Source organism: Cavia porcellus, unplaced genomic scaffold, assembly GCF_034190915.1.
Source record: "Cavia porcellus strain 051 isolate PalLab524CR breed Dunkin Hartley unplaced genomic scaffold, mCavPor4.1 scaffold_16, whole genome shotgun sequence".
NCBI lineage: Eukaryota > Metazoa > Chordata > Mammalia > Rodentia > Caviidae > Cavia > Cavia porcellus.
Genome location: NW_026947499.1, coordinates 19,398,337 through 19,411,754, shown reverse-complemented (window position 1 = coordinate 19,411,754; position 13,418 = coordinate 19,398,337). Strand labels below are relative to the sequence as shown.

The window sequence follows — 13,418 nt, the reverse complement described above, 5'->3', positions numbered from 1 at the left end:
GAAAGGGAAGAGGCAATTAAGCGAGCTATGAATCTGACCACTGTGTTTAAGCTCAACTTTCCTCTTACATTTTAGAGACCCGGGCATGTCTGGGTCTGAGCCATTCTCTGGGTCAGTTTCTTATTTGAAAAACAGGTGTGATGATAGTTCAACATCACAGAACCATAGAGACGTTAATGAGTCTCTATGAAGATGATGTCACCTTGGGGGGTGGGGGAGGCTGTGAGACCACGTGGCCTGGAAGGAAGGATTCAGTGGGCTTGTCTTCTCAGAGCTCACCAACGTGAAGGGTAGTACTGACAGCGTTTAGTCATCCTCTCACAGACAAGCACATGGTGGCTTTGTGGCAAAGTGCCTAGGTGTCTGCGTGAACTTGGGAAACCCACCTCCGTGTTCTCTGTCTACCCAAGGAGAGAGTTTGATTCCCCAACATGTCACATGAATTGAATGAAAGGAATTTAGGCGTGTCCGTTGGTGAAATGACACATGGGTATTAAAAGTGTAATTTCAAGGAAATTGTCCAGCCCTTCCTTTTTCACTTTTGTGGACTTTGGCATGAAAATCCTTGTTTTTGTTTCTGGAAATTAAGGAGATGAAATACGTGAGACATCAGTGATCAGCTTGCGGTGTGAATGTCCATAAGACTGTTTGTGGCCTCACGCCATTAATAGTAAATGGTGGCACAGTTCATATATGGAGGTTGTTCTTACCAGGTTGAACTTTCAGGAGAGAAGGGGGACCCACTTTACAACTGTGAGCCTTCTCTTGGTGCGTGATACATGGTGGGCAGACTGCAGCCTTTACCCCTTCATTTAAAAAATGCTTTGCAATCATTTTGACTGTCTTTGAATAATATCTTCAATATTTTGCAGTTATATTCCCTGCTCAGAGAGGATACATGTGGCTGTTACAGAAATGGCAGCATTATTTCCTAAAGTAAGTCACTTTCTTAGATTCTTTTAAATGGATAAGAAATTTCTTTATGACCTTTATATCAACTTTTTTTTTTTTTTTTGTCTTTTTCCTTTTTATCGATACCGGGGATCGAACTCACAACTGCCTGCTTGCAAGGCAGGCGCTTATGCCGCTGAGCTAAATCCCCAGCCCCTATATCAACTGTTTTATGGCACATGGTTTTAAATATGCAATCATATATGGCATGGAAATATTTCTGTTTGACAGGATAATAGTAAGAAAAAGTAGGCCAGGAATGGTGGCTCACACATCTGTCTCAGACCTAGAAAATAATTATTATAAAACAGGGATATACAAGTCAAATACTGAAAGGCAGAACATTAATAGAATACAGTTTTATCTGAGCCATGTCAGAGCATTTCCACGTCTCTGTGCCATGGGCCTCAGAGCACTCTGTGGATAAAGGCCCCTGTTGAAAACATGTGAACAGAAATGCCTCTGGCCAGATAGAAGGACTTGAAATGTTTTCGGGAGCATGCTTGTCCCTTGCTGGTGGGTGTCCACCTTCCAGCCCCCGGTGAGCAGCTGTGTCTTTGTGTTTAGAAACCCAAGTCTGACATGGTGAGGACTTCCCTTCGTTTATTGACATCCAGTGCCTACCGGCTGCAGTCCGAGTGCAAGAAGGCCCTGCTGGGGGACTCCGGCTCACCCACCGACGTCCAGCTGGTCACACAGCAGGTCATCCAGTGTGCGTATGATATCGCCAAGGCCGCCAAACAGCTGGTCACCATCACCACCAAAGAGAACAACAACTGAGCAGCGAAGCACTGTCCCGTCTCCTTCCTAGGCTTTCAAAAGTCCAGTTTCAAATTTAGACATGGGACTCCTCAGATTTTTACAAAAAAACATTTAAAACTTTTTAAAAGAAAACTCAGTATTATTTTTGCATGTTTTCTAACAAATTTTTGACTATTAATTTAACCCACTTGCCTTATTTTGTGCCTGTTTACCAGTTTAGTTTCTGATGTCCTCTTGTGTTGTCTGTGACTGTCCAGGTCAGGATCACATACATCCAGAAGTAGTTCCATTGCTTAAAGTTTGTTAAAACTTTTCCATCCCCTGAAACTTCCTGCCTATGGGTAAAAGTATAAATGAAATATTTTAGTAAAACATTTTCTTGAGAAAGTTAGATTTTAAAAAAGTCAACAGTACCTGTTCCCTTCGAAGCGTTGTGCAATACGTAAATTTTTCAGCCTGCAAAAGTCTTAAGTTTGGGGTAACTCCAAGGTGTATGCAGAGAAAAGACTTTGCCATTTTCTAAAAAACAGTGTAACAACCTCTCTTGGAGGAAACAATGAATTGCTCTGCTTCTAATTGTTCTATCATGTTAAATGTTCTGTTAGGCTTTTTAATCTTGATTTTCCGTTTCTATGTTCCTGTCATCTTGAAGTCTCCATAGAGTCAGATAAAGATTCACCTTCCACGTCGTGTCCCATTTACCACGGTTCAGGGTAGGAGCACCCCGTCATCGCCACCCATGTCAAGCACTCTGCCTTACCCCATAAGCCGGGCAGTTCATTTGGAACACACGGCAAAGAGAAGCATCCGTCTAACAAGCCATAACTGATTGTACACCCGTTCAGGTACCACTGCCACGAACTGCCATTGCATTATACCTCTCCTCCAAAGTTCAGTTACCCCTTTAACCACTGACAGCTTCCCCACGTGAGCTCTTCGCATGTCCTGTCATCTGTAAGGACTTTAAGGTAAGATGTAAACAGTCCTTTTATTTTCTTCTGCTTGCCTTGCTGGTTCTTAGCAAGTAGACGTTAAGAGTTCTTTCAAGAGCTCCACAGAGAATGTGCCTGCCTGACCATAGCTCTCCCAAAGCGCTGAAAGAGTAGAGGTCCAGACCTAGAACCCACTGAGGCTGTGTCTTAAATTACTCAGAAGCCTTCTGTGTGCTGTGAGAGCGCTTCCTGTTCTGCTTGTTGCAGGGGTCTCCTGGAAGGCAGCTCAGTCCCTGACCTGATGATGCGCTGTGAAGTGAGCCCCGTGCACAGCAAGGGGCGCAAGTGGGGCCAGCTGGGAAGCCCTGGCCTCCCATCAGAAACAAATTTGCTCACTCATGTTGCCAGTGGAAAGTAGGACTGGGGTTGCCAAAGCTTTGATTTTTTTTTTTTTTTTTTTTTTTTTTTTTTGCAAGAGACACCAGAAATCTGAAATTTTTGGTGCTACCTCTCTAATTATAAATGTTGGCATGTTCATGGGAACCACATGGGTGAGCTGTGACCTCCAAGCGGCCTCTCACAGCTCCCACCCCAGGGCCTGTATTCCATGCAGCGGGAGGGCCTCACTTCCCCAGCCATACTGTGTTCACCCTGAGCAGGACCTGGCAGGCTGCTGTCTACCCACGTCGCCATCAGCCCTCTTTTTACCCAGATACTGTGTCCCACAGAGTCATTTGTGAAGCAGTCAAAATGATGAAAGTACAGGTCACCTCCCCATGTGTTGACCGAGCCTGTGTCTTCACAGACTGACTGTGAAAACTTTTACAGGTTAATCATACACTGTCACTGAACATAGCAGCCTCGTGGTGTTGGGTTTACTAGGTCACGGTGTGGCTTGCTACACTGTGAGGAGCATGGGACAAGGGTCCACATCTCCAGCAGACTCAGCCACTGACATGTCTGCACAGCCCTAAGTGCTGCATCCCTGTTGGATGCTCAGGAGATGACTCTTGGAAGGAGCCCCCTACCTGAAGCTCAAGCACTGCCTGACACCTTTGTGTGCATGCTTCGTGGACTTGCTGTCCCTCTTCTTCCTTGCAAACACCTGGCCCTCTGTCAGGCTCCCCAGGGTCCTCGGGGAAGACCCAGTGGCAATCCTGAGCCGGTGCCCCTGGCCTCCAGAGAAGACAGACCTCCATAGAGGCTCTGGGAAGGGATTTGTCAGCAGTACACCCAAGTGCCTGCAGCAGGGGACATTGTCTTTATGCCCCTAGACAAAGTCAAGGAATATAGGGACCAACAAAGTATTTCCAGCTGTGAGAACACCACAGAAGAGGTTGCCGGGTGAACCTGTGCAGAACTCAGGAGCTCCCACGTGGAGCAGCGGGCAGTGGGAGATCTCTGCTCCTGTTGGCAGGTCGCGCCTGGTCTGCGTGCTTGTCCCAGCCCCTTTTGCACATGGATCCCATTGCCTTGCACAAGCCTCGTCTGCAGCCCTTCATGTGTTTTGTCACCCCTTCTTCCCTGAAACTGATGGGACCGAGGTGCACTTTATGAGCTGGCACTTGGCTAATCAGAAGGAAGCAGCTCTACCCCTGAACTCCTTGGCACTGAACTCACCCTCCACTTCGGAATGCAGACAGTTCTTACTTGCCAAGAACAATGCATCGGGCCCAAAGATCAAGGACAGCATTTCATGGAATTGGAACTAGAAACGCACAACTCGGGAGCTGCTTCCCAGTCCTCAGGCGACGTGAGTCGCACAATGGAGTGAAGCTGCACGTCTCTGTGCTCAGCGGTCCCTGCGAGCCTCGGGCAGCCCGCTTTCTTTCCTTCCTCCGTCCTAGTTGAAAGGAATCCTTGTTCTTACAAAAGAAAATGCTGCATAGGAAAAATGAGATGCCTTTTATTCCAAGTGTTTTACGCGTGTCACTCATTCTGTACTTTTCCTTTTCATTGGACATCCTGTTCCTGTAAGTATTGGACCCTTCACGTGTTGTAAACTCGTTTTGGGATTTGTGCCTGCTAGTTATGCAATAAACAGGCTCTGTAAGTGTCTGTGTGGTCATGCTGTGCTTCCTGCCTGTCGGTGGATGTTTCCAGAACTCTGCAGAAGTGTGGAGAGAGTTTCTGTCACAGAACGCTGTTTCTAATGACAGTGTTTAACTTTCTCCTTCCCTTGGGGTTCTGTCAGCTGTGCAGCAATGACTAGCTTTTTCTTCCTCTCAAGTGAATACATAGATTTCTTAAAAGAAATCCTGCATCCATGTCCTTAGTGTCCCTCCCTCCCTCCATAAATCCTTTTGAGATGAAGTCCCACTAAGTTGCCAAGGCTGTCTGAACTCCTGGGCTCAGGAAATCTCTGTTCCTCAGCCTCTGAGTAGCTGGAACTACACATAGAAACTAGTTCCATGTATCTTGCTTCTTAGGTTTAATTTTTAGGTCAGCCAAAGCTGGCCAGACACAGATGCCCTCACCTCTTCCTAACAGGGAGTTAGGTCATGGGATTAGTTCATTCTTTCTGGAGAAAGGCTCATTGTACTGTTTCCCATGGAAACCAGTGTAGGTTTACACCTGGGTTCATGAGGGCCACCCACAGTCACCTGTTGTCCTCCGGAGAAGTGGCTTGGGGTTGTCCTTCAGATGGAAGGAGGACGGGAGGGGTAGGAGCTGACTGTCTTGGGAGTGTTTCTAAGTGAGAAGTCTGGGAAAGATACTCAACCTCGCTGTGCGGCCCTGCCTATTAGGGAGGGCCCAGAACCCACAGGCAGATTGGCGGATCCTGCCCAGAGCCACCTCGATGGTAGAGGTTCTCCCAGCGTCCACAGGGTGGCTAAGCACATCTTCTGCCTGCCTGGCAGGACCTCAGACTCAGCAGCTCGGGGTGGGCCGGGCTGGGCAGTCCTGTCATTCCCGGTGCCACTGACCCTCCGCGGGGATCTGCCAGGTTTGCTCCAGGCCACTGTCAGGCCCTTCCCACCACTCAGCACCTTGCCTTCTGTCTTATTTCATTTTATGATTTTATGTATTTATTTTGTACTGGAGATAGAACCAGGGCCTTTGCTCAGAGCTGCATCCCCAGACCTTTTTAAATTCTCTTCTGAGACACAGTCTCACTCATTCTTTAAATTGCCCAGACTGTGTTCGAATTTGTGATCTTCCTGCGCCAGCCTCTGAGCCAGGCTTACAGCTGGTGCCACCACCCCTGGCTTTGTCATCTGCTTTCAATGTGGTTTTATCCTGCAGTTCCTCACACATGTGGCCTCCTCCTCCTCAGACACCGGAGGAAGGAGTGCACTCTTCAGTGCTGTGGGTGAGGGGAGCCCCGCATCTAGGGATGTCAGTTACTCTACTTTGCCTTACCTCTCTTGATTGGCCATGTCATGGAACCAAGGACTGTAGGAGCCTGTGGCTTGTGTGGGACAGTGAAGCTGGCAGTGGTTGGTGGCACTGCAGTGGCCTCAGAGGCCCATTTTCATGCTCAGAGGAGCCGGGTAGGGAACAGCATTGTCAACTTGTGACCAAAGTTTGGGGTCCCTCCAGCTGGGCGCTGTCTTACTTCCCCTAGAATTCCTTGCCCCTGTCCCTCTCTAGTTTTGAGTGGCTGACAGGACTGGCCCAGCTCTTTGGCCCACACTTCTCATAACATCATGACAGCAGCAGCATAATCCACAGGGCTACACACTGAAGGCATTGCCACCCAGAGACCCTGATTCCGGACCGCGTCAGGAACCTGTCATCCAGCATCCTGGGCGTGCGAGATTATCTAGGAGTCAGTCCCTTGGCCCATGGACTTGGTCTCCAGGTCTGCCAGATGACTGTGGCCTCTTCTGTCAGCTGGAATCCAGCACCACCCTTCAGCCCACCCACTTTGTGAGTACCGGTATCGGAACACAAAGCAGCGCCCCTAGAGGTTGAGACAGGCAGAGACTTCCCTCTCCTTCCCACCCGCCCCAACTTCCCTGTCCACACTGGGCCCTTAATCAGCATACCACATCTTCCTCTCAGGTCCCCATACTGTTCTGACTCACTCAGAACTTGACCCCATTCCCACTAGCAGCAGTGTAACTTGTATCCCGACGTCCCCAGTACCTTGTGTAGTTTGGGGTTTACAAGGGAATGGATTTAATACAGGGCACATCGTTTATAGGATTATTTTACGGTATTCACCCAAAGAGTCAAATGCAAAAGAATGTAGGAAATGTGTCCACATGCTAGAGACCCAAAGAATCCAGCTGAGAGCCTGGATCCCATGGCAGTGTCCTGCAGGAGTACAGCTAAAGACTTAGAGCCCACAACAATGAATCATGTGAGTGTGTTTTAAGGATCTGCACTGGGAAGGAAGTCCCAAAGAGCCATGGGGGAAGCTAGAAAGTCTGGGGTGAAGGATCTGTGCCAGCAGGCTGAGGGATCCGCACTGGAGCCAGGAAGCAACGCTCAAAAGTATGGGCAGAGCTCCCCGCAAAAGAACTACAGCCATCCTCAGCAAAAATGAGGTCCTGAGCTGCTCCGACAGTAACAGCCAAGTTCACATCAGGAAAACCAGCCTGCAAAGCTTCTCCTGGAGAAGCAACAGCACCGCCTCTTCCTAACCAGTTCTCCTTTTTATGTTGTAGACTACAGTCCTCGGCACCATGCTGATTCAGTTCAGCTGCTCCTTACAAGTTGCCCATCAGTGGTCAATCCACCACATTCATCCTGCTTCACAATTCCTCTTCTCCCCGCTTCCTAATAGCTTCCCTTCTTGGCCTCATATTTCTCTTTCCCTGAGGTTCTCAGGCCCCTTTGGCCAGCTGTCCATTGCCCCTCCCTTTCAGAAGCCCAATTAATTACCACTCACCTGGCCTTGGCCCCCTTTGTCAGTGTGACCATGTTAACCCCATCTGTCACCTGGAACACCTTACAGACAAGACTTGAAGTCTTCATTGGTTTTGCAGTTTGCCCCTGTAGGACCTAACGTTGGCATGTGTCTCTCTCAGTGTCTTACTGTCTGTCTGTCCCCTTCTAGCTGGCCACTCCCAGGACCTCACCTTCAGTTCTTCCCCACTCCAACCTGCTGCTTTCTGACCACAGGAGCCGAGTTACTGCCAGTGCTCACTATGTGTTACCACTGGGTTAAGGGCTCTGTATACCCCCCCTGCGCGCCCCCCCCCCCCCCGTCGCATGCTACCAAAGCATTCTCATAAAGTAGGAATTGAAACCATCCCGTTTTACAGATGCAGAAGCTGAGGCTGGGCCGAGAGCTCAGCAGTGGAACAGGTCAGAGCGCAGAGCTGGTGCTCTCAACCGCAGGCTGTGCTGCACAGGTGGACATCAGGGTGAGGACGGCAGACCCCCTGAAACCAGAGAGGGTGAGGAATGACAGCCACCTTGGCAGGGGTGTAGTGGGAGAGAGGCAGCAGAGGCTCAGTGGCTCTGGCTCCTTAACATTGCTGCTGGGGGAGTGTTAGAGTAGGTGACCCAAGGTGCCAGCGCCTTCATAGCCACTGCCTTTCTCCCCTCCCCAGGAGATGCTGCTGGAGGCGGGGCCTCTTCTTGCCTTAGAAGGATGCTTAAAGGAATTGACCTGAGTGCCAAGTGTGTGTTTTATCTGCCAGTTTCTTATTTTTGCCACAAGTACTTCCCATCTTTTCTGTTTGTTGTAAACTGAGGTATTCAGAAACCACTGCACAGTTGGACTCTGATCTCTATGGAGGACACTGCCCCATTGAATAATTCCAGGACCTCACAGAATCCATAAGCACCGACTTACAGAGCAGCCTGAGCCCATGGCCCCAGGCAGGAGGGCTTCCTCCAGGGTGCAGCCCATCCACAGCAGGTGGAGGGAACTTCTGACTCAGTAACAGAGGAGGGGTTGTGTAGCCTGAGTCTGGCCTTTTTTCCTTCAATGGTGAAACTCCCGTCCAAGGCAACTGGCAGTAACCCAGGTGACTCCGCACTCACAGGAGGCATCCTTGCAGGAATAACAGTGCTTTCTTAGCTCTACGCTTCCTGTACTTTCTTGTCCTGTATCCTCACATTTAAGCTCTCTTCATTTCATAGGTAACAAACCGGTCCCCAGAGGGGTCACCCAGCTACTAGCAGAAGGCACCAGAACCAGAAATGGTCTCTACACCCGCTTCTCTGGCTTGCACGCTTGCACTCCTTTCCTGTGTCTGACCTACCTGTGTGCCACCACCAGGTAACACAATAAAACATGGCCTTTTCTGGGCCTGAGCCTCCTTCCCTAGACACCAGGGCAGTTAAAAAAATCAAAATCAGTTATAGTTTAGATCTAAAATGTGCCCCCAAAGTCTCCTGTACTCAGAGGTGGGGCCTTTGGAAGATGATTGGGTCCTAACTGAATATGCTGTAAGAAGGTAGGGCCTGGTCAGAGGAGATGGTCACTGGGGTATGACCTCTCTCTCTCCCTGCTTCCTGGTCACCATGTGGTAAACAGCTTTCCTCTACAACGCTGGTCTACTGTGCGGTTTCTGCCTTGGAGCCGGCAGGCTATGGACTGAACCCACTGAAACCGTGAGACCAAAGTAAACCTCTTCTCCTTCAAGTTGCAGTATTTTGTCTCAGTAATGGGCAAGTAATTAATTCAGAAGCCATTATGGACATCTGTAATGTTGCCAGTTTTTGAACACATAAAGGAGACCCAACTTCCTTATCTCTTCCTCAGTGAGTTCACTGTGTCATTTAATTTTAGGGTTACATGGTATTTGTTGAATGAATACACTGCAGTTTGACTCATATTTTAATGATGGGTATCAGGTCTTATGAGTAAGCCTGCTATGAAAATTCCATCAAGACTCAGACAATGCAGGTAAGACTCCCATCCCTGCAATGGTGGGCACGGGACTGGTGGCCGGAGAGGTTGCAATGTATAGCTGCTGCATTTGGATCAAAGCTATGAAGTGCCAGGCATTTGGGAAGTGGCTGCAGTGCCAGTAGAGGAGGAAACTCAGATACCAGCTTCCTAAGAACTGCATGAGTTGCTTAACAGCCCTGGATTATTCTACTTTTGAAACTGACATAATGGGAAATGAATTTGAAAGACTGGCTGCCCGACACCCAACTGAATTGCTCAGTATGAAATGAAATGAGCATCCAGACCCTTCCTCAGGACAGAAAAAGGACATTACTGCCTGGCAAGGATGTGTAAACAAGCCTATGACCCAATCAGAGCATCAAGCAGCTCGAGTTAATACAGAACTAATGTTACAGCATGGATTTAATGCCTGCAAAATATATGACAAAAATCTAGTGCATACGATTGAACACATGTAGGAAAAACTTCAGAAGTTCAGGAAACATATTCAAGATTTAAGCTGGTAGCAAAAGAACATACAGTTTACAGCTGGATCTACATTGAGAGCAGTGGAGTCAGATTGGGTGTCCTTGGTCAGTATGAATTATAAGAGTGAACAGGCTATTGTGCAACTCAAAAATGAAATCTATCAAGTTTGGCAGGAACAGGGAGAGGCAAAAAAAAATCTGGCAAGACTTCTAAAAATCTTGCTGAATAGAAGGGAAGTTTTGTTTTTGTGTTTTTGAGACAAGGTTTCGCTATGCAGTTCAGGCTGGTCTTGAATTCATTTTGTAGCCCAGGTTAGCTTCCAACTCACAGCAATCTTCCTGCCTCAGCCTCCCAAATGCTGGCATTACAGGTGTGTGCCACCACTTCCAGCTCAAAATTACTGATTTTTAAATTGCCTAAGAGCAAGTAAAGTTAGAGCACTGATTTAGCTTTTTCCCTTGTTAACAATTTTTCACTACAGGGGCTGGGGATTTAGCTCAGCGGCATAAGCACCTGCCTTGCAAGCAGGCGGTCATGAGTTTGATTCCTGGTACCGATAAAAAGTTAAAAAAAAAAAAAAGCAAACAATTTCTCACTTCATGCAAACATTCTGCTCCTTGGTTTTATCAGTTCTTGTGACAGGTCTGTTGGAAAGGGTGTGAGGACAGAGAGCAACCCACCCACCAAATGCAGCAGTGTTTCCTACACCCAGAGGCGCGCTGTGTCATTCCAGCTTTTTGTTCCACCACAATCCATGATGGCTCTGGTGACTGTCTCAGAAAGCTTCTCAGGATGGGAATCTGGTACTAGAGGTATCTCTGGGGCTGGGCAGCACAGTGGTAGAGATGTGGGAGTCAAGACGAGAGCTGCAGTCCCAGGAGGTACTGACACAGAGATGGTGCTGGAAGCCAGAGGCCTGCCGAGAAAGGAGGCCTGGGCCCGGAAGGCTGGCACCCCTTACAGAGAGGCCAAAGCGCCTGAAGTATCTGCCCAAAGACCCAGAGAACCTCCCGTGTATCACCACCAAGCCGGATGGGATCAAGCAGTGTCTGTGAACTGGATGGAACCAGTCAGTGGTGTCTGCCTCAGAAGCCACGAGGCAGGGGCGTGGACAAAGGACCGCCTGGCTCGGCACCTCCCATGGGGGAGCTACGCCTGCCAACTTCGTCCACCATGAATGCCCCTGTGCAGGGTGTTCATGGGAAATGAACCAAGGGAGCTGCCATCTTTTGGTTTGGGTAATCAAGAGAAGACGAGGGCAAAGTGCTGAGGCTGCAGCATAAAGGCAGCTTGCACCCAGAACCCAAGCCTCCCATCATTCTCAGGACTGCACAGGACGTCCACTTCCAGCTCTCACTCAAGGGCATTTGACACATGCTGGAAATCACATGCAGGGGGGTTTAGGGAAACACAATTGTTAACAGAGAAACTAGAAGCCAAGTATCAACTGTGTATAGGCGTAAAAATGTAGAGGCTGTAGCGATCTGTTTAGAAAACTCACATGAAGTAGATACTTTTTAGGTGACCATCACATTAGGTCATAAAAAAATATCCCCCAAGATGAAGACATTGCAGTGTCAGACTTCCTAAAACCAAACTCCTCATGCCTGAACTTAGCCAAGGTGATCAAGAAATGCTAATGCCTGTGTTTTTAAAGGCATTACAGTTGTCTTTAAAATGGCCTTGTATTTTAGGAACACTAAAAACAACCCAAACTCCCAGAAGGTGAAAAAAAAAAAAAGATTCACTCTTCCAAAAAAAGAAATAACGGTCACATGGACTATATTTACTGCAGAATAGGGCTTCTCGGCACCATGCGTGACAGCTGGCTGTGTGCCTGCCAGTGACACCTGCTCAGCCACAGCTGATTCATGTCTGACTCCTGTCAGCATCCCATTCAGTTCTGGAATTCGGCCAGGCCCACAACCAGCCTTCCCTCGAGATGATGCATGCTGAACTCAGAGCAGAGAGAGACAGGAGAGAGAGACAGAGAGAGAGAGATAGAGAGTATGTTTATAGTACTAAGAATTTTTTCATGTTTCTGGTCCCTTCCACACCAGCTGTTATAAAAGGAATTGACCTTGGGAAGAATTTGCGGAAGAACAATCTAGAAGTCATTATTTTTAAGTAGAAAAGGTACCTAGAAACAAGAGAACACACAGTTACACACACATAAGGTAGCAGTCAGGGACAGCGCCTGCTCCAGGGTGCGACCATTGAGCATCTCTGTTTGTGTAAATACTGGCTCCACCGTGATGACACCCTATGCAATTTTTCACAAGGAAGCCCTGTGGCCAGGCAGTGTGTACACAGCCCCAACCACGACACAATCAAAACCCATGTGTTAAGAGGTGTGAGTGGGTTGTAACGGGAGAGGTAAGAGACAGAAGCTCTAAACTGAAAAGATAAGCATTTTGGACCGATTAGGGAAAAAATAGCTAAGTATATTAGAGAAGCGGTGTAACCTAATTTTAATGCTGATAAGGAAGATTGCTGCCAGGCTTCAAAAAGTAATTATTTATTCAGTAAAATATGTAAGTGCCTATTTGCAGGCATTCTGTCCACATTGATTCTATACCACAACTCAGTGTAAGACTGCTGATAATTTTCTGTGGTTTCCATGGAAATAAGAAAAAGCACCACCTTCACAAGAAAAAAAATGGATATAACCTACAAAACATGACTTGTCAGACCTGGCATGGTGGCCCACATACCTGTAATCCAGTCCCGTGGGAAGGCTGAGGCCACAGGATCACAAGTTTGAGTCCAGCCTAAGCAGTTCTGAGAGCCCCTTATCCAAAATAATTTTAAAAGGGCTGGGGACACAGCTCATTTCAAAGGCTCTGGGTTCAGTCCCCAGTACTGGGTGTGTGGGTGGAAATACAATCCAGTCATATAAATCCAAACTTACAGGAGATGTGCACCAACTTGTAAAAATCTATCACTAGCAATCTGTTCTGCAGCACTTAGAACAGCAGGAGAGGGGCTGGGGGTTTAGCTCAGCGACATAAGCACCTGCCTTGCAAGCAGGCAGTTGTGAGTTCAATCCCTGGTACCGGTAAAAACGAAAAAGACAAAAAAAAAAAAAAAAAAAAAAAAAAAAAGAACAGCAGGAGAGCCTGGAAGTGATGCCATTAAAGCGGGACCTTTTTTGGTACTGGGAATTGATCTCAGGACCTTACCCTTGCCAGGCAGAGCTAACTCCCCAGCCCTACGACCTTGTTTTACAATCAGTGAACATCTGAAGTGGGAAACAGAGATGAGCACAGATAATGAAAGTGGGGCTTGGGACCTCATCCAAAGAACTCAAGACAGGAAACTGAGAACACATTAGGAGACAGTTTACAGCTCAATCTGCTTTTACAGCATAACGGAAGAGAAAGGTAATACTGCTCTCAGACTCGGGATTTTTTTTTTAAGACTCGGGATTTTTTAATAAACTGATTTTTAATAGTCACAGAAAAATGCCTTGTAGTTAGCAGTCATTT

General features: G+C 47.7%; 1 protein-coding gene and 1 pseudogene across 11 annotated transcripts in view; both read left to right on the top strand.

Moving 5' to 3' along the window:
* Git2 (GIT ArfGAP 2) overlaps positions 1–4,703 on the top strand; it is a 53,093-nt gene extending 48,390 nt beyond the window's left edge. For 10 of the 11 annotated variants that reach the window (XM_063225838.1, XM_003477923.5, XM_013141776.3 and 7 more), the window contains 2 exons: positions 873–936; positions 1,519–4,703. In XM_063225838.1, coding sequence (XP_063081908.1) covers positions 873–936; positions 1,519–1,731 — 277 coding nt within the window. In that variant the 3' untranslated portion in view covers positions 1,732–4,703. The remainder of the gene's footprint in view (positions 1–872; positions 937–1,518) is intronic. The other variant, XM_063225834.1, reaches the window with a different exon arrangement.
* Positions 4,704–7,826: 3,123 nt separating this feature from the next.
* LOC134470661 (pre-mRNA-splicing factor SPF27-like) lies at positions 7,827–13,037 on the top strand (annotated as a pseudogene).
* Positions 13,038–13,418: the final 381 nt, after the last annotated feature.